At 38.7% G+C, this 21,106-nt stretch overlaps 2 protein-coding genes across 3 annotated transcripts in view; one reads left to right on the top strand and one right to left on the bottom strand.

Moving 5' to 3' along the window:
- Positions 1-19,084, bottom strand: part of ift80 (intraflagellar transport 80) — a 53,966-nt gene extending 34,882 nt beyond the window's left edge. The window contains exons 1-8 of one of the 2 annotated variants that reach the window (NM_001017193.2): positions 18,983-19,009; positions 16,965-17,006; positions 13,816-14,037; positions 13,482-13,592; positions 13,091-13,159; positions 12,646-12,755; positions 8,566-8,655; positions 3,228-3,365 (exon numbers count right to left, since the gene is read on the bottom strand). In NM_001017193.2, coding sequence (NP_001017193.1) covers positions 3,228-3,365; positions 8,566-8,655; positions 12,646-12,755; positions 13,091-13,159; positions 13,482-13,592; positions 13,816-14,037; positions 16,965-17,001 — 777 coding nt within the window. In that variant the 5' untranslated portion in view covers positions 17,002-17,006; positions 18,983-19,009. Of the gene's footprint in view, positions 1-3,227; positions 3,366-8,565; positions 8,656-12,645; positions 12,756-13,090; positions 13,160-13,481; positions 13,593-13,815; positions 14,038-16,964; positions 17,007-18,982 lie in introns of both variants that reach the window. The other variant, XM_012963060.3, reaches the window with a different exon arrangement.
- A 428-nt stretch (positions 19,085-19,512) lies between these two features.
- Positions 19,513-21,106, top strand: part of smc4 (structural maintenance of chromosomes 4) — a 28,610-nt gene continuing 27,016 nt past the window's right edge. The window contains exon 1 of the mRNA XM_002933237.5: positions 19,513-20,087. The gene's annotated coding sequence lies outside the window, so the exon portion shown is untranslated. The remainder of the gene's footprint in view (positions 20,088-21,106) is intronic.

Raw genomic sequence — 21,106 nt, 5'->3', positions numbered from 1 at the left:
ACCGTTCGTGGATTAGTAAATCTCCCCCTAAAGGTTAAAAATCTGTTAAACATTAAATAAACCCAATAGGGTAGTTTTTGCCTTCAATAAGGATAAATTATATCTTAGTTGGGATCAAGTACAAGCAACTGTTTTATTATTACAGAGAAAAAGCAAATAATTTTTAAGAAATTTAATTATTTGATTCAAGTTGAGTCTATAAGAGATGGCTTATTGTATATAATGATGATAATAATGTTTTGTTTTGTTTTTTTTTATCCCATACCTGTACATGTATTATCCTTATCTGCTTCTGGAAGGTACAGGCAAAACTAAACTTAAGCTGTCAAACTTTAGCTGTAAAGGATGATCAGGCTCTATCAGAGAACAAACCCCATATGGAAAAAGAAAGCTTTACTCTCAGGAGCATGTTTGTCTTGTCTGAGGAGATAATAATTTAAAAGTTGAAAACTAATGAGTCTGCCAGAGGGTCTGGCTGGGCCCTTCAAGTCAGACACTGTCATTTATATCCTCTTACTGAACATGATTTGGGGATATGGGATATATAAGGTAGTATAGCATGCAATGCTTCAAAAAAAAGACTGCCAAATGTATTAACAGAAAATAGTTTTTTTTCCCCAGATTTTAAACCTCCCAAGGCTATACAACTGGGTTTTGTGACATGTATTGCAACTGAAAATTTTTATGTTGTAGTCTCAGAACTTGAAACATTAAATAAAATGTAAAATAAAAATCAAATGAGTACTATTGAAGTGTCCATGAATACATGCCTTTGATGAAAAATCTAACCCAAATCATACACTACACTCTGTTAAGTATTAGTTACTTTAAAAGGGAACGTTTTCCTAGTGTACATACAATATCTATTTTGTCTACCAGAAATAGCAAGAGGTGATTGTCTAGTTATGTTGGCTTTAACTTTCCATAGTTTCTGTCAAGGTATTACTTGGCTACCTGCAGTTTCAGTTTCATTAAAGCAACTTGTGAGGTTGGCTGGCCACAAACCTTATACTTTCCAATAGTCATTTTACAGTCATATAATCTCCCTAAAAATCTCTAGAAGGTGGCATGGCCCAAACCAGGGGATAGGGTCTAATGACACTGTGGGGCCAATCAGATGGGTTGGTAATAAAATACTGTCGGCATACCATTACAGGGAACCCGTCTGAAAACCACTATGAGACATATTGGCTTGTATACTAATGCAAGTTCCACTGTATACAGTATCTATGAATAATTTCCCCTGTGGCAGTATCTCAGTTTCATGAGAGTTAAAGAAAAATAGATACTTTTTAATAAAAATAAGCATATGCTATTTAATTAACACATACAATTAAAATATAAATTAGTGACCTAAACATTATCCAGACAATGTTTGCCCTTAAAGGAACAGTTCAGCGTCAAAATAAAACTGGGTAAAAAAGATAGATTGCACAAAATGAAAAAATATTTGTAATATAGTTAGGCAAAAATGTAATCTATAAAGGCTGAGGTGAACAGATGTCTAACATATTGTAACTTTTAGAATGTTATAGAATGGCCAGTTCTAAGCAACTAATCCATTGGTTTGATTTTTTGTACCATTTTGGGTTATTTGCTTTCCTCTTCTGACTCTTTCCAGGTTTCAGAAAAGGAGACCACTGATCCTGGCAGCCAAACAACTATTGATCTTTGAGGCTACAATATCATTGTTATAGTTATTTTTTATTACTTATCTTTCTACCCAGACCCACTCCAGTTTCTTACTTAAAGGGGACCTGTCACCCTAAGAAATAACTCCAAATTATTTCCTATATTCTTAGTTGAGCAAAATAAACTTTACTTACTCTATATAAATAATATAAATCTTGTTTTTTTCCATCTTGGAATTACTCAATCACAGCAAGCAGACAGCTGCCATTTTGTGGACACTGTTATTAAGGCAAGCTTTGTATCATGCCAAAATCTTGTTTCTGTGCCAGAATGAGGTACCAGATGTCCAGGCCCATGCACTGGTTACACAATTAGATGATGAGGAGGGAGGGTAAAAGTGAGATGTGCAGTGACATCTAGGAAGTGCTGAATGGAAAACTAAAGTTATTGTCTGCCCCGCCTCTATGCCTAAGGCATAGAGGTGGGGCAAGCAATATATGATTGACAGCTTGGATTTTTAAATGCCTTTATAATGGGTTTGGATGTGTAAATAGCTAAATGAATTTGGGTTTCATGTTTAATTTGAAAAGGACTTTTATTATACAGCTTTTTATGTCTGGGTGACAGGTCCACTTTAAGCCACTGTTTGGTTACTAGGGTAATTTATACCCTAGCAACTATATCGCTGCTAAAATGCCAAACTGGAGAGTTGCTGAATATAAAGCTGAATAATTAAAAAAACTACAAATAATGAAAAATGAAGAGGCACTCTCTACAACCTACTAAAAGCTAATTTAACAGGTCTCTGCAAAGTATCTGGGAATCATATGCATGTAAAGAGCTCAAAAGGGTTACTGTGCTCAGTGGGCAAACACACAAGAAAATGCTCATATACTCACTTTTGTCTCAACACTCTTCTTTCTTTTTTATGTAGGCAACACACATCACTGTCAGTTTGATGATTATTTAACAAACTGGCATTACAGCTACAGTAAGCAGGTTCCTAAATATTAACCCACTTCAAGCTTAAACTAAATAAATGAAATACATTGTTAGTTTAGAATAAGTTCAATAATATTAGGTTTACGGAGCTATATGTTTTGTCAGATATTCTTTACTGTCCAGCAGAGGGAGTGTGAAACTTACTAAAAAAAAAAAAAAAAAAAAAGATTTCTCTGTCCCTCTCCTACTGTGGGTTATGTAAACTGAAAGCAGATCATTGTCTGCTTTTATTATATCTGTGTTTTTAGTATATTTTACCGCCTTGACCAGACTGGAGTGCTTCATGTTCTCAAAGAGATTCACATATGCCATCCTTGTAATAATTATTCTCAAAGCTGACAAAAATATTGCACAATATACACACCCAAAGCTAATGCATTGGATGCATATGTTCTGCAATTACTGTGCCAGAGTAAATATTTGTGTTATTCTTATATAAAAAAATATAACATTGTTTTGATAAAATACTTAAAAATGGTGGACCTTCAAAATGGTAGAGAGTAGTGATTTAGATACAAATATATATTCACCACTGCTGTGTACAAGATTTTAAGCAAGAAGAATAAAAGCATTGATCATAATTTTATACTTACCCCAGTTTTATCACACAGGCGCAAAGTATGAAAGGATCCAACAGCAAACAGTTCCCCATCAGGTGCCCAGGAAACAGAAGTTATTGGATACTCATGAGATGCAGAGTTGTATAGGTTGCGGCCATTGCGGTCCCAGATCTTAGAAAGCATGAGGGAACAGTTGAATTTAAAGTGCATTGTACCTGTCACTTCACTTGGAAATGTTTATACAAACAATGTAAAATATACAAATATTGTATGTAAGTAAAGTTTTTCCTCTGTACTTGTGACAAATGTGAAAAACAGACATCTGTCCATCTACTTACCTACCTATATATTAGCATTTATCTAGATATAAACAGGCAGCAATTATAACCCCTGATACGTCTCCTATCAATTTAAAAGAGAACTAACCCCTAAAATGAATAAGGCTAGAAATGCCATGTTATATACTCAACTTACAGCACCAACATCTATAGCATCTGATGCTAAACTGCACTGGTTTAGAGCTGCCATTTACTAATAATCTGAATTAATTACTAATAAGCTTTGTATTACTTAATTTATATTTCTCTCTATATCGCATATTGTGAATTGGTCCATAAGCTCAGATAACCGACAGCAGCACAGAGTATAAATCTGCAGAAAAAAAGATGGGGAGCTACTGTGGAAATCTTTGAAGGCACAGATCTTCCATGCTGAAGGGCTGTGGGGGACTTGTGCTGGTACAGGAGCCTAAAACATAACATGCTGCATACTTCCTTAGTTACACTTTAGTTCTCCTGTAACACACAGGACAGTTTTTCAGGCACAATTAATCTAACACAAACATACACAGTAGAATTATATACTACATTAACACAGTGTCCATAATGTTTCTCTTACTGTAAGGGATGGAAGATTCAAATTACAGTTGCAGAGTGAAAAAAAATTGGATGACTTCAAGTAATAGGAAACCCACAAGCTAAAATTTGGGCAGAAGAGTGAAATCAAATAAGAGAGACAGTATTCGTAGGAAATGAGGGTCCCTCAAACCACTGACTGAATGAAAGGGTAGGCTAATGCTGTAGTTACATAGGATGACTTGAGTCACCTGATTTGACTCTACCACGTTTACTCATTGCTGTAGGAAAATATTTAGTGATATACCTCTCCAGCAGATTTCACTGAATGAAAACCACTGCATTGGCTGTGTTTAAATGATGGACTTGAAACCAGTAGCTGTTGTTAAATGCAACCAGATGTCAAATGAATGGAGGTTGCATTGAATTATAAACTGCGGAACTGCATCAAAAAGATATCTGATAGAATTTAAGTCACTGCAATGAAAAGGCAACAGACTACAAAGTTAGCAGTATCATCCATCAGGTCCACTTGACAACTTCTGCACTGATACTGTAATTTAATCTTTGCATTTGGAATTAAAGGAAAGGACTACCATATACTTTAGAATAACAATTCAATATCATGCTGAAAAGTACTTATTGATGATTCAGAGTTTCTTCTTTGGTTAGTTGTAAATTTAAAATTCAAGCACCTATTGTTAACAGACAACAACAAGAGCTATCACCTCTCCTTCAGCCAAGACTTCATTTCCCACATCCACTTCTGTATCTACCATTCTATTGTTCTCATCTAATTCTCCTTCTTTACAGGTACATTAATTACCAAACATGCAAGGCAATGTGGGGATTGAAGTCTTGGCTGGTGGGCAGCTAGTGGTACACATGGTCAAGACCTGCAGTGCACAACACTGAACAGAAAGGAATAGATAAGTACTGGTTTTGATAGCATTTAAGTTCAGAAATAACTTTAAAACTGTTGAAATGTGTAATAAATATATATTGGCTATTTTCTTAAAATTACTATTGCCTTCACTATACAAAATGTTATATTTGGGTTTACAATTCCTTTAAAGAAATGACACATGCTGTGTTTTGTCACTTCTACAAAATGCCAGAAAATACTGTGCCATAGGGGATGTGGAGAATCGCCTCTGCTAAAACAATCAAATCTCATAATAATATATTTTCTGCCGTTCTGTAGCTGGAACAAAACAAACTATGTGTCATTGCCCTTAAAGTACACATATACCAGCACACACAGATTTGCTCTGACTCTCTAACTTTCTAAATCAGTGCTGTCCAACTTCTACGGTGCCGAGGGCCGGAATTTCTCTAGCATACATGGTGGAGGGCCGCTAATGGAAGCCAGTTTTGACCACTCCCCTTTTTTAAACCACACCCACTTCAAACCACACCCAATTTATCACAATGGTGGTAGCACAGCAAAATCCCAAATGCTTGGTCCTTACTGTGGGGATATCAACCATCATTCATATGTGAAAGAATTATGTCATATTAAGATATACCCTTAAATTCCATATGCCTCCTCCTCCCCTGTGGATAACAGAGCAACCCCCAGTACATAATTACACACCTTAGGGACCATTTAATGGCTATTTCCAACTGCTAAACTCCCACAACAAACCCCTGCCAGGTTCACCTCCCACAAGCAGCATAGGGCAAGCAGAGTATGGCACACACAGGCAGCACTCTCCTGTCCTATGCTGTCTGTGTGTGCCATACTCTGCCTGTCCTACCCTGCCTGTGTGTGCCATACTCTGCCTTCCCTATGCTGCCTCTGTGTGCCATACTCTGCCTGCCCTACCCTGCCTGTGTGTGCCATACTCTGCCTGCCCTAACCTGACTGTGTGTGCCATACTCTGCCTGCCCTACCCTGACTGTGTGTGCCATACTCTGCCTGCCCTACCCTTCCTGTGTGTGCCATACCCTCCCTGACCTATGCTGCCTGTGTGTGCCATACTCTACCTGCCCTATGCTGGCTGTATGTGCCATACTCTGCCTACAGTACCTATGTCTGAGGTGTGAAGAAGTGAACAATGGGAGTGATTACAGTCTGAGCCTGAGGTGTGAACACTGCAGGGGGTGAACAATGCAGAAACTAAAAAGTGTGAAAAACACAGGGGATTACATTTTTAAACAATACAGAGGGATTACAGCCTGAATCTGAGGTGAGAACCATGCAGGGGGCCAGTTAATCTCAGTACTGATACCATTTAAAGCTTACACAAGAGTAAGCCATCAAAGCAGCCAGACAGGTGGGGGGCCACACAGAGGGGGGGTCGCGGGCCGCCAGTTGGACAGCACTGTTCTAAATGGTTACAAACTGATAAATAAGTTGATAGACTACTGAGCATATTCCTAAAGCCTGAAGCTTTGCTAAAGTTTTCCACAGAATAACTGTCACAAAATGGTACACTAATTGCTGCTGATTCTGCTGACTTATGTACTGAATTTTAAATTAGTTTACAGAGTACTATTTAGTAAAGAAATATACATATATCTACAGTTTGTAATAAGGCAAACAGCTTCTACCAAACATGCGCATGTAGATCTATAGCCACTGGGTATGACTCTATCAGAACCTATAACAAGATTATCTGACAGCTGCTGTACTGGATTATTTTGTTTTATTGTATTACAACTATGATTTAAATATTACAGAAGATATGTCACTGTGAAGGAATCATGTCTGCAGCAACAGACATGCGACAGCCAGGACTGCAGAAAATGTAAACTCATATATTGCTTTTAATATGCTTTTACATTTACAGATAGCTTTAAAACCATTGAATATGTTTAATTTATGTATATTAGAAAGCTGCATAGAATATGTTTTTTTTCACTGTGCAAAAACAGCTTTTGTGACACATGAAATCCCTAAATACTTATTATAACTTATGAACAGCACTATTAACCTATAAAGGAGATATTGTACAGTTGATTCATAGATGACATGTAATATGGTATATATGGACATACTAATTACTGTGACTGCATAAAAAGTGAACGTTTAACAATTTTTGACAGACAGCCTGGTGGAAGGCATGTAATAGACATCTAAAATGCATATGTATATATTAAAGCAGCTACAGTAATAAAGTACCTTGCTAGCATCCTTATTGATATGAACAACACCAAGCATTCCTAATAACCACTTTACTTTATAGCAGTTGTCAGTACCATGACCATCCATCTATGATGAGATACAATTCTCAGTACTGAAGCTAGGAGCTGCAGTTTGTTTTTTAGGACCAATCCCTGGGGAGAAATGTTCCTGCAGTTGTTGACAAGGATAGCAGGGAGACAAATCACTAAAAGGGCTTAGAAAATATTTGTTTTATAAATGCTAGGAGGGTTCTCTGCCCATTATTTTTAAGAAAAAGGAAAGTGATTAAACTGCTTGCATGGCCCTTGGCAGATGCATCCAGCCATATTATTCTTTAATGCCTGTATTCAGCTTCAAAAGAGAAGAACACATTTTCAAGAAAACCCTTATATATTTGTTTAATTCAAATAATCCATGAATTGTTATTTTTAACAGTGTGAAAGTTAGCACTTAACACAGCGGTGTTCCTGGGGCTGCTGCCTCGATGCCGCCCTCCCCCTCATTGTCAGAGCAGGTCCTTGGTGCCGCATCGCTAGTGCATACAGCACTATTGCACTCTCTAAACTGGAATAGCCGAATATCCATTTAAAAAACAGAAATTCATCTCTTAAAGTTACCAGAAGCGGCTTTTTGCTGCTGGTAACTGGCTGCCACCTCCTGAACTATTTAGGGCAAGGTTTCTTTATCTTTCTTTTTTTGTTACAGGGGGCACAAATTAGGCCACAGAGTCTGATTTGAACCTTAAAACTCTGGTTTAGAATGTATTATGGACCTCATTCTAATTAACTATTGCAGCAGGACATTTCACTGAACACCCCTTTAAGCAGGGAACCCAATTTTTGGTCCTGACCCATTGGTTAAGAATCACAGAGTCATTGTGGGAGGAAAGGAATTTATTTTAAGCATCTCAACCATTTAAATCCCTGGTCCTGTGACCCCAGAAAAAAAAATTACAATAATATGTCAAGAAGTTTTTAATGATATTTAGATATGCCAGAATGCAAAAAATATATCAATTAAATCAATTCAAATAAAATGATTCCAAAACTTAAAAAACCGTTTAGGCACATTTACCTTGTTAAGTAATGATAAAGAAAGTATTTAGTTTGCTTTATTCACATGTGGCACCACTTGAGCAAAATAACCCCTATATCAATAACCCCTATTCAGGGGGAAACAGTGTTTTTATAGGGTAGATTGGCTGCGATGCTAAAAACAGGCTTTAAAAGGCATTTACCACTAAGAGTGTTTTTTATTTTAAACGTTAAATACATATGGCCTGGCTCCCTTTACTGCCAAGGCTCCAAACCGGCGGGGTGGGTTATGGATTGATTTTGTAAGATGACTATGGTGATAGTGCCCCTGTAATTAGGTAGAAGCTTTTTACCTTATATATACAGTCCTCTCCTGCTGAAAGTATAAGATCATTTACAGAATTCCAGTCAACACTTAATATGATCCCATCATGTGCTTTCCACTGTTAAAGAAGGATAAAGAAAACAAGGTTATCGAGATGTACTAAGCTTTAATAAATCAGTACTTACAAAAGCCTAAACAGGAAAAAGCATGCAACTTTGTCCTTAGCCAGCATGCTAAGGGGCTCATTCACACTTTTGTCCGTCAGTACCTTAGGCTTAAACCTCAGTATTGCAATGAAAGTGATACTGGCAGATTTATTAGGATTTCGGATTAATACACGAACATGTCAGTATCGTTTCAAAATTCTTCCTAGCCTAGAGGGTTTTGCCACTGTCACTGCTGACGCAGCTGTTTCTGAAGAGATTTCATGGCCAAAAACAGGTAATAGAGAGTAAGGTTGGAGAAAGGCAAGGTGGTCATTTAAAAAGAGAAGGAAATGCATTTTAGCATTTTACTGCCAATAGATTAGCTACAACTTTATCATACCTGAGTAAACAGCCCTAGAAGCTTCCTCTGTTTGTTTAAGCAGCTGCCATTTTAGTTTGGTCTCAGTAGCTTCCGTGCTGCAGATATGGCTGCTGGTAGGTCATACTGGGAGGGGGGGGCAAATTCTGATGGGAGGGAAAAGGGGAGAAGGGAAAGGGAGAGGGAGAGAGGAGCTAACTGAGCAGACTGGTGCCCATGCCTGAAGAATTTTTCTAAAAGCAGGTCTGACACCATGTACACAAAAGAAGAAAAGAAATCCTTTGTTTCTTTTGATAGAGGACTCAGTGCAGTGTTTCTGTCAGTGCTTATGGCTGTATTTGCATAGACCTTTCTGATAAAGCTTAGTTTTACCATTTCTTCTCCTTTAAGGCTAAAGACACATGGCTGTGCCATGGCTTCACCCCGCCTGTAAGCAATGAACTTTTATCTACTCCTTCATTAATTTGCACTGAGGCGAAAAGAAGCTGAGGCACATCTCCATGTGCCTTTAACTTCAGTTAATGCAATCCTTTAAAGGAGAAGGAAAGGTAAAAACTAAGTAAGCTTTATCAGAAAGATCTATGTAAGCACTCACAGAAACGCTGCACTGAGTTCTCTATCAAAAGATTTGTTGTCTCTGTTTTCCTGTGGCAGAGACATGCAGCTCTCTCCTCTCCTGCTCCCCCCTCCCTCAAGAATGCTAAGAACTCCGTCCCCCCACCCCTTGGGAATGTGGATCTAAGCCAATCAGCAGAAAGCTACCTCATAATCTTACACACTGAGCATGTACACTGGTCTTGCTCTTGGTGCAGTAGCAAGGCATTATGGGAACTTTCTCTACAGAGATCAGCGTTTTTTTTTCCTATGAGGCTTCTGATCATCTGAACGCGAGAAATATGGGGAGACTTAAGGGCACTATTGAGAGAACTGAAGGTATGCCTGCAGCTCGAGATTAACTCTTTATTAGCCTTTCCTTCTCCTTTAAAAATATGTAATAAATCGTTCTCACTGCAAAGACTGCAAAGGCAATGGCGTAAATATTGATTCTTTATGTTCTGTTGCCCAGTCGCTTAGCAGCTTAACTGGTGGGTGACAAAACTGCTGATTGCTTTAGTTCTTTTGCATTAAATGCATCTAGAATCTGGTGTGCAGCATTTTGCTAATTCAGCTCCCACTGACTTATACGCAAATTAGCCAGCATTTAGATGCCAATATGCTTAATAAATCTCTAAAATTAGTTTTACAAACTCATACTAAAATTTACAATTTTTGTCTCAAAAACTTGAATCACAATAAAAAAATGAATTAAAATGTTAATAAATCTGACCCTTAGGGGTGAACTAACTTTCAACCATTAATAAATACACTTCTAAAAATCCCATTGGAATGAACAGAAAGTGGGTTAATTTTTCTGTGGTGAGCTCTAATTTCATATTTTGATAAATCTACTACTTCGTGTGTTGTCATGCCACAACAGGAACTACTACCCTAGGTTTGCTCACAGTGGGGCTTATTTGTAAACACTGGGCAAATCTGCACCTGGCCAGTAACCGATAGCAACCAAGACTTTGCTTAGGGCAATTCTCACGGACTTTTACATGAACTAGCAAGCTCTAAGATGCCAAAGTTTGAGTTTTCAAATTTTTTTCCCTTAAAACATATCGGATATTAGAATTTTTGAACCATAACTAGAATTGTTCAAGAAAAAAACTTGAACAAACAAAAAACAACTCGAATGTTGATAAATCACACCCTCTGGGGCCTATTCATTAATGTACGAATACAAAATATTTGTATTTTTTCTTGGTTTAAGAACTGTGCGTATTTTCTACAATATTTTCGTTAATTTCCACAACTTTTCTGTACTTCGTGACAATTTGTGTAACAAAATCGTATTTGTCACAGTGAGTACGAAAGTTTCGTTATTCATTCAAGCTTCGGTATTGTGACTTTCCTTGGGCCAGGCTGGAGCTGCAGAGTGCCATTGAGCCCTATGGGAGGCTTTCCTTGGGCCAGGTTGGAGCTGCAGAGTGCCATTGAGCCCTATGGGAGACTTTCCTTGGGCCAGGCTGGAGCTGCAGAGTGCCATTGAGTCCTATGGGAGGCTTCCAAAAACATGCTTTGAAGGTTTAAAGTCAGAAAGTTTTTTTCGTGCCGTTTACCATCGTTCATATACAAAAATTACGGAACTTTTGGATCGACAATATTTTCGTACGACCACAATCTGAAATTTTCACGCTATTAGCGCACATTAGAAATTATCAGATTTGATACAAATTTTCTTAACGTACTGAAAATTCAGACTTTGATAAATGGGCTCCTAAGGGGCCCATTTACTTACTCACGAACGGGCCGAATGCGTCCGATTGCGTTTTTTTCGTAATGATCGGTATTTTGCGATTTTTTTCGGAAAATTATCGCGACTTTTTCGTTACCAATACGATTTTTTCGTAGCCATTCCGAAAGTTGCGATTTTTTCGTAGTGTTAAAACTTGCGCAAAAAGTTGCGATTTTTTCGTAGTGTTAAAACTTGAGCAAAACGTCGCGCCTTTTAAGTTTTAACGCTACGAAAAAATCGCAACTTTCGGAATGGCTACGAAAAACTTGCGTTTTTTCGCGCAAATCGTATTGGTAACGAAAAAGTCGCGATAATTTCCGAAAAGTCGTAAAGGCGCCGAAAAAAATCGCAAAAAATACGAAAAAGTCGCAAAATGTTCGTTTTCCAATCGGAATTTTTCCAATTCGGTCGGAATTCGCGTCTTAGTAAATCAGCCCCTTAGTGTTTATAAATGCCCCCCAGTGTGTACAGCAGGGATCCCCAACCTTTTATACCCACGAGTCAAATGGAAAAAGAGTTGGGGAGCAACACAAGCATGGAAAAAGTTCCTGGGGGCGCAAATAAGAGCTGTGATTGGCTATTTGGTAGTCCCTATGTGGACTGGCAGCCTATAGAACAGTGATCCCCAACCAGTGGCTCGGGGGCAACATGTTGCTCCCCAACCCCTTGGATGTTGCTCCCAGTGCCCCCAAACCAGGGAGTTATTTTTGAATTCCTGACTTGGGGGCAAGTTTTGGTTGAATAAAAACAAGATTTCCTACCAAATAAAGTCCCCTGTAAGCGGATAGTGTGCATAGAGGCTACCTAATAGCCAATCACAGCCCTTATTTGGCTCCTCCATGAACTTTTATGGTGCTTGTGTTGCTCCCCAAGTCTTTTTACATTTGACTTTGGCTCACGAGTAAGAAAGGTTGGGGACCCCTGCTATAGAAGATTCGGTTTGGCTTTACACTGGCTTTGTATGCAACCAAAACTTGCCTCCTAACCAGGAATTCAAAAATAAGCACCTACTTTGAGGCCACTGGGAGCAACATCCAAGGGGTTGGGGAGCAACATGTTACTCACAAACCACTGATTGGGGATCACTGGTGTACAGAATAACAATACCAAAAATCTATGCTCAGAAGAGGTAGTTTACTCTACTAAGCACAATTCTAACAGAAAAATGTGTTTACGAGTGTTAACATTTAACTGTCACATATGTTGGTTAGATGGGTAATAATGCACTGTCATGGTGTTTAATACCTGCAACACTTTGGAACTCGGCTGAAGTGGCTTGATGATTAGTTGCTTTCCTAAGGGGTAAAGAACTTTTTCTGAATCTGGACCCCAAGCAACAGAGTAAACTGGAGAACCTATCAAAATGAGAAATGCAATGCACCAATAAGGACACATTAAGACTAAACACAAATTAACTTAATTTGCAAATTTGTAGACTGATGATGGAAACAAGAAAATTATAGTGGCACCTCTTGTCTCCCATCCTACCATTTCCCAGTTTATCTCCCCATTTTAGCAAACTTCCAGCCTATCATAAAGCCGCTCTTTTTTTAGTTCATTTATCATTCATTCATTCTTAGTTTTTATTGACTGCTTGCTACTCCCCTCTATCAATCCTTTTTTCCACTCTTCTTTCATTTTTGCTCCATTATATGCCTCCTCCTCCCGATTTTCTAGAACTGGAACTTACCATTCTGTGCCAAAGTGGATCTCAGCATGCCACTCTTCGACCATATTTTTACATGCCCATCTTCACCAACTGAATAAAAAACATTTTAAGTTAAAAGAGGAAATGTCATCCAAATCTGACAAAGATAACTAATTAGAAATTAACTGCACAGATTAATTTTCCAAAATAATACTAAACTTGACCATGAGAAAAGAGGTTTCTCAAACTTCTATATTATGTTGATATTGCCAAGGACATTACTTACAGAATGTGACACAGTGAAAGTAGACAGATAATTACAACCACAGCAAGTGTCCTGTGCCAATTACTTTGTTGCTGAATGCCAGGTAGAAAGTTCTAAGTTAGTTTCTAAGCGGTTAGTTAAGCGTTCAATTATGTATTTACTTCTCACCCGTAACCAAAGCAGTTCCATCATAATTCCAACGCCCAGCAAGCACAGCTCCAGAATGTGCCTCTACACTTTTCTCCAGCCTCCCTAATTTAGAAATTAGATGGAATTTTCCTGTAAAAAAACAGAAAATATGACGACATTTCTTTATGTGGTTAAAAAATCTTCTAGCAAATTTTCAGATAACGATATAAGCCTGCTTGAGGCGAACAGTGTGAAATAACATCAGTAGTAAACAAAAAGATAGGCTCTATGATAAAAGCACTATCACTAACCACACTTATAATGTAACATTTATTTTCCATGAAGGTTCAAAGTCTGAATTACTGGCACTTACCATCAGAGCTTGTAAGCACAAACATTTCAGCCTGTGCTTGTTTTCTGTTACCCACATTCTTGGGGAACCAGTGAAGATCTATTGGATAAGTATCATCTGACAGTTTCACTACTACTGTTGTTTCATTAGTTAATAAGTTCCACTTCAAAATCTGGTGGTCATCACTGCAGGAATATAACTCATCAGCAGAGGTCCATCCTACACAGCTAACAAACTCTTTATGTGCAGTGAAATTAAGGAATCTAACACATTTGCATCTGTGGCATTCTCACCTGAAAATAAACTGCAGAAATATTACCAGGAGAGAGTTCGATTCTAAACCTTCATGTCTAAGACCTCCATGTTTATAAATATATTTGTACACATTTCTACTTTATGGCCTTGTTACCTGTGGCCAAGATATGCTTGTCAGTATCACTCCATGCTTTCTTTCCATTAATATGTTTGCATATATATTTAGATACCAACAAATGTACAACATAAAAATATGTCACAGGGCACAGAGACAATTGAAGCAAATGAGCACATATAATATATAATGAATATTTCTTTATTTATAAAGCAATTACAAAGTAAGGCGTGCAGTAATTGTGATTTTATAACCATATTCCTCAGCAATCCCTCCCTCGCCTTTCCTTGTGTTAGCAAGCTTCCAACTGCCTAGAAACTTAGAAGCCAGAATCTCAGTGATCAAGGAGAAACAACTATTCCTGACTCACAGGGGGCTGCCATAGTAGCTGCAAGGTATACATGAGGTCAAAAGAGCCATAATAAAAAATAAATCAATAAATAAATACACTAAAGCTTTAGCCCCCACCCCACATATACATTTTGCCCAGTGGTGACACTAGATCAAAAACTATCTTTTCCTTCAATATTTTTAGTTGTACTTTAACTATGTATATATGTTTGCTTCAGCAAAATCACAAAAAATGTTGAAGCCAAACAAAGTGTAAAATAAATAACGCTTTAAATTAGCACTACTTTGGTTGATGGCATTTTTCCAGCTTCCAATGGTTATAGTTAACAGACTTTAAAACAAGTATATCCACGATACTACCTGTCACAAACAGAGAATAATGATAGGGGTATTTTCTGTACATGCCCCTTTTTTTTTATTATATGGAATAACACATCTGTAATGATGGTTTAGGAAGTTTATAATCAAGGCAAGGTTGCCATTTTTTTAGGAATTTAGCAAAAGTGTTTATTAGAAAATCGGTTCATTCTGTATTTATCATGATGCAGTCAGTCAATCTCTTTCATAAATGTTTAAAACAGTATTGATTTAGACTTCCTGTATCTGGTAGTGCTGTATATTATATTCCGCATATTTCAATATTCCTTAGTAAATTACGAAGAGAGAAAGTGAAAATCTTTTTAAGAACAAAAGTACCACGTCCCATGGATCACTTATGAGCTGAATCACCAATACAGAAGGCAATTCAATAAACAAAGTGAAGCTCATCACAGTTCCACATAAAGGAGAAAAAAGTATGAAGTCAGTACATGAAATGCGTAGAGCTGCACTGCAACTAGTGGTGTGGGTATTTTATAAATATATTAAAAAATACACAATATATTTGTACTTTTTCTACTTATGAACAACTATAGTGACATTTGGGGAGTATCATATACCACAGTACTACCAGTGAAGATACTCGCCAAATGTTTAGCATGACTTAAAAATTTCCAGCTCACTAACAGGCAATATCACCATAAGTGGTAGGAAAATTCAAATCACTGGTCATTAATTAGTCCCAGGACAGCTGCACACTGTTACTTGCATTGTTACTTTTGTGGGTGCATGCTGACTGCAGCATTTTATACAATTTTTAGTATTATATATTATGTATATCATATAAATATATGATATATTCATTATATTTAGTATTTTACAAAGGGTTGTAGCACTTTGTCCCCTTATCAAAATATCAGTTATTAAACCATATATTATGTTTATTGTGTTTCCTTACAGATCTTGTCACATTGGCAGATATTCTGCCTGAAAGTGCTGCCTCAGATAATGAATGTAAGAGTTGACTATGAGCATATACCTTTTCTTCATCAACTTTCAAACCAATGCTTGCATAAATATGTAAATCTTAAATCTTATTAAGGTGGCTGACAATTATCCCACATATATATACAAAAGTATTCTGCAGCATTTAGAGCCATTTTGAAAGCAGTAACATTAAAGTGCCCTGTGTTCTAGTACAGGTATAGGTTATATTATCCAGAAAGCTCAGGACCTGGGGTTTTTCAGATAAGGGATCTTTTTTTTAATCTGGATATATACCTACTAAAAAAAAGCATTTAAACATTAAATACACCCAACAGGATTATGTTTCCCCCTTTAAGGATTATTTTTTAACTTAAAGGAACAGTAATGCCAAAAAATTAAATAGTTTTAAAGTAAAAGAAATATAATGTACTGTTGCCCTGCACTGGTAAAAGTGGTGTGTTTGCTACAGTAACTCTACTATAGTTTATATAAATAAGCTGCTGTGTAGCCCTGGGGGCAGCCATTCAAGCTCGAAAAAAGGAGAAAAGGCACAGGTTACATAGCAGATAACGGATAAGCTCTGTAGAATACAATAGTGTTTTATCTGTTTTCTGCTAAGTGCCTGTGCCTTTCTCCTTTGAATGGCTGCCCCCATGGCTACACAGCTGCATTCTTTATATAAACCATAGTAGTGTTTCTGAGGCAAACACACCAGTTGTACCAGTGCAGAGCAGCAGTACATTATATTGAAATTTCTTTTATACACTTGAATTTTTTGGTGTTACTGTTCCTTTAATTAGGATCAAGTACAATATACTGTGTTATTATTACAGAGAAAAAGAAAATCATTTAAACATTTTTTGATTATTTGCTTATAATGGAGTCTGTGGGACATGGCCTTTCCATAATTCAGAGCTTTCTGGATAATGGGTTTCCGGATAACATATTGCATACCTGTATACTGCACCCATAGTTAGTTTATCACACCTCCTAATGTCCTGTTTATGTAAGAGAGAAAATGCAGTCTAAATATATATACATATATAAACATATATAGAATGCATCTTGACTCTCTTCAGTTAGCCCGTGACTTCTGTTTAAGCATAGCAAGCAAATTTAATAAAGTTTGTGTGGTAAAGGATATGTTTAGCTTCTTTTAATATAGATGTTTTCAGGTGCATCTTGCCTGGAAAGCAAACAAATGAAAATAAATGAAACAAAAGCTTTGCAGACAGGGAAATTGTGTACAAAAAAATATATTAAAATTAACACAGGAATCTGTGATGATCTTTAAAATTTACACCTGTTATATATAAACCATGACATATTGGCAATGTTTAAATTGGCTACTGAGCTAATGATGTTTTCATGCACCATTAAGACCTATTGGTTTTGTTTCTTGCATAGGACAAGATTATTCTCATATAATGAATTGCATACCATGATGACTTGGTTGCTCTGTGTGTTTAACTGCAGTGGGTCAGTAGAAGGAGATAGCAGGAGAAACTAGAGAGGTACATTTCCTGAAGAAAATGTGAGTGGTGCTTGCCGTGGCAAAACTCGTGCCCCCGCAGGGGGCAATTATCTGCCCACCCCTCAGAAAAGTCATAGCGCCCCATTCCCGAATAAGCCGCACGGTTTGGCACCTCATTCATGGGTCTACGACAAACTAGTTATTCGCCAAAATACCCATTATAAGTCAATGGGGCAAATTTGGGGACCTCTGTTGCCCCGGGGGTAAAACTTATACCCTTGTGCGGGGTATCTTCTGACACAGGTTGCAAACCTCTTCAAATGTGGTAAATTTCACCTTTCTAAAAAATTCCCTCTCTGCGCTACAATCCGTCAAAGTTGGCCTCAATGTTAAGTCAAAGGGATTGACCCCCTGCGGGGGCAATTAACCGCCCACCCCTTAGAAAAGTCATAGCACCCCATTACTGAATAGGCCGCACAATTTGACACCTCACTCATGGGTCTACGACAAACAGTGCGGGACTAGTTACGCACCGAACTTTTGTACGGAATAATAAGCCTGCAGCACTTATATTTGCCTATTTGTGTCTGTTAGTTACCCTCCCATTTAGATTGTAAGCTCTACGGGGCAGGGACCTCCTTCCTCTTGTGTCCTCAACTCTTAACATTGCAGCTGTATTTATCTTGTATTTATTGTTATACTTTGTATTTATCTATTATTATCTTATAAACACCCTGTTTGTATTAATGTACATAATACGTACATAAGTAGCGCTTTATAAATAAAGATATACATACATACATACAAGCCTGTGAGATAAAAATAGTGATGCTCGCTTCGCAAGCACCACTAATATAATTCTAGGCAAATTGGTGGATCACTGATGAACCATGCAAGCTTCAAGCTTACCATACTATATACTGCAGCAGATACCAACTAACTGTACCGAGTCTGATATGCACTGACAAATCATGTAAGCTGAAGTAACCAGGTGATTAAAACATTAGCGCTTACTGAGTGCAAGAAAGGTAAATCTGGCTGGAAAAAGGGGCTACATGCACAGTTCTGAGCAGGTGAAGGATTAAAATTAAGGCAGGGCTCCTAACTTTTGTTAATATTAAAATATTTCCAGACCCTTTGGTGACAGCAGGAGGTTGATCAAGGCTATACAAAAGGTGAAGGCCATTAGTATCACTGTGGGCAAGTCAGGAAACTATGGCTCTGTTATCAATGGGGTCCACAAAGAGGAAGGTTTGTATATTACTATACAAACTTGGCAGCACTGACCTAGAGCTAGATTACTACTGGACAAAAAAAATAGGGTAAGTACAACCTACTTAGATCAGATCTCACACATGCGACACAGGGAGGATAGTTACACCGGGCAGCATTATTCACCTGGCCCTTAAAGCATTACTTGTGTTGGAATTTACAGGAATCTTTAAAGTTGTAGCTTCTATAGGCCCAAAATAAGAATGTAGTTTCTGAAGGAAATCGTGCTTTGGGATCACTATATATTTGATCTACGCATCTTCAAATAATTCGGAGGCAGCTAATAGTATGTTAGACACCGTAATAGCCTGAGCGGTATTAAAACTTCCTATTGTACAGATCTGGCAAGCCGCAGGATACTTATTATATAAAAACCGCATACATTACAAACATGCAAGCGCAAATCCGCACGTTACCTGCGCTGTACTCCGCTCACACGCAGGCCTTCTCCTCCGGCGATGCTTCAGTTCTGTATCTATCGGCGGTCGCTATGGTTACTTCTCGCGATACTTAGTCTGATTGGCTCTCTGCCTTTCTGCCTATGGCTTAGCGCAGTGACGTACTGGGAGCCGTAGGTTAGGTACATACTGATATTTTAGCTTCCAACTTTGTAATAGTTGAATGTGGTAATAACAAATACAATACTCACACATTAAGGGAAAGCTTTGACGCAACGTTTTTATTCAACTCGTATCGGGTCAAGGGCATAAATGTACTAAACCATCCCAAAATCATTAATGGTTACTTCACATTTCTTTATACGTCAAAATGTTCAGCCAGGCGATTAAAACTACATACTGTATATCTTAATTTCACTGCGTATATCAATATGGAAATATATTATAGAGTAAAATAGTATCTTTCCACTGTACTTTATGTACTTTATGACAGGCACTAGCCAAAACCAAAGATGGCCGATGTTTTGCTACCTCGGCGGCTCACACTGTCCTCCACCCTCCAATCACCGTCCTTCTCACATCTGTAAGAAAGACAGCTCTCCTCACCCCTCCCACTTGGACAGCTCATACACTGGCACTCCCATTAGTGTTGCCACGCAACCAAGCCCCGCCTCCAAACCGCCTTAAAAACTGAGTTGTAACTGTTCTATAAGTATGCATTTAATTCTTATGAATATGTTTTGAAGCAAGTATAACTTTGTTACTCAGCAAGCGCTCGTCGCGTGTAACCATGTGTTTGTATAAACTGTAACTCTCTGCTTACTTCTTCTGCTGGATGAAAATGGCATCCGCACTCTGAATTTTTTTTCAAATCTTGAGTGTCAGCTCCCAGAATGCCATGCGCCGTGTAACGAATTTCGGTTCGAGTTTGGATTTTGGGCGCCATTTTCGAGTGGAGTAGCTGAGCAGTCAGGGAGGAAGGGCTGTGCGCAGTCCCAACTTGAAAACAGCCGTTTGGGAGACGAAAATCATTCAGTCAGCGCTCGGCTACAGCTCGAAAAATCGGCAAAAAAATCAAGGAAGCCACTGTTGAAAGGGGGGATTGACTGGAGCGATTTTTCAGGTGATTTTCCGCCAAAATTGTCATTTTTTAATTTTAGCGGGCTGGAGAGGTGTGACAGGCAGAGGAGCCGCCGCTGCCCCCATACACGGCACAGGCACTTATTTCTCCTGATGGCCGGCGCGGACATTCTCTCTTGTTCCTACGCTGCCCGGTGTGTGGAATGTAGTGCCCGGCTCTCTCAGTGGGACGTAGTGCCCGGCTCTCTCAGTGGGACGTAGTGCCCGGCTCTCTCAGTGGGACGTAGTGCCCGGCTCTCTCAGTGGGACGTAGTGCCCGGCTCTCTCAGTGGGACGTAGTGCCCGGCTCTCTCAGGGGTGCCCACTGGCACTTCCCGTTATTTTCTCCACACAGTTAGGATTGCGTGTAACCCTATCTTGCGAGGGATGTGCAGCCTGCTGCTTCTCAGCTGTCCAACCACAAAGCCTGATGCCGGCAAACAGCTGGAGGGCTGCTGCTGGTGGGACGCTTGATATATAGAAATAATGGCACAGGCGATTGTGAGCAGCTGCGAGGCTGCGGGAATGGATACCCTCGCTGGATAGCATTGATGTCACAACAGCAGCCGGAGGGCCGCGCTTTCAGACAGACTTTACTGATAATACAGAATGGGTTTTAGCCCCGATTCCTTGCAGTTGATTTTGCTTGACAATAACGGGGTCTTCGCCTTTGCTTCTCCTGCTGTTGCTAAACTGACTCTGGAACTGTCAGCCAGGATTCAGGGTGGGTGCTGGGAAATGTAGTTTAACAGGTGGGGGGGGGGGGTGACATGCCTGACTGTCAACTGACACTAGAGCAAAGGTTTATTGTAGTGGGTGGGTGTCACATGTATATGGCTTTGTACTAATGTATCATTCTGTTCTCTCGGATTATTATATCTCCTCATCTTCACCCCTCGGGCAGCTACACTGATTCGGCATACTAATGAAAGCGACATGGTATCGGCCGAGTAGAATCCCTTTGCGTCTCGGAGGTTACGGATCTCCCCCCAAATCTATAAAGCCTTTAGCGATGGATCTAAT

Source organism: Xenopus tropicalis, chromosome 5, assembly GCF_000004195.4.
Source record: "Xenopus tropicalis strain Nigerian chromosome 5, UCB_Xtro_10.0, whole genome shotgun sequence".
Taxonomy (NCBI): Eukaryota; Metazoa; Chordata; class Amphibia; order Anura; family Pipidae; genus Xenopus; species Xenopus tropicalis.
The sequence above is the reverse complement of the archived record's forward strand: the minus strand, read 5'-3'. Positions and strand labels throughout refer to the sequence as shown.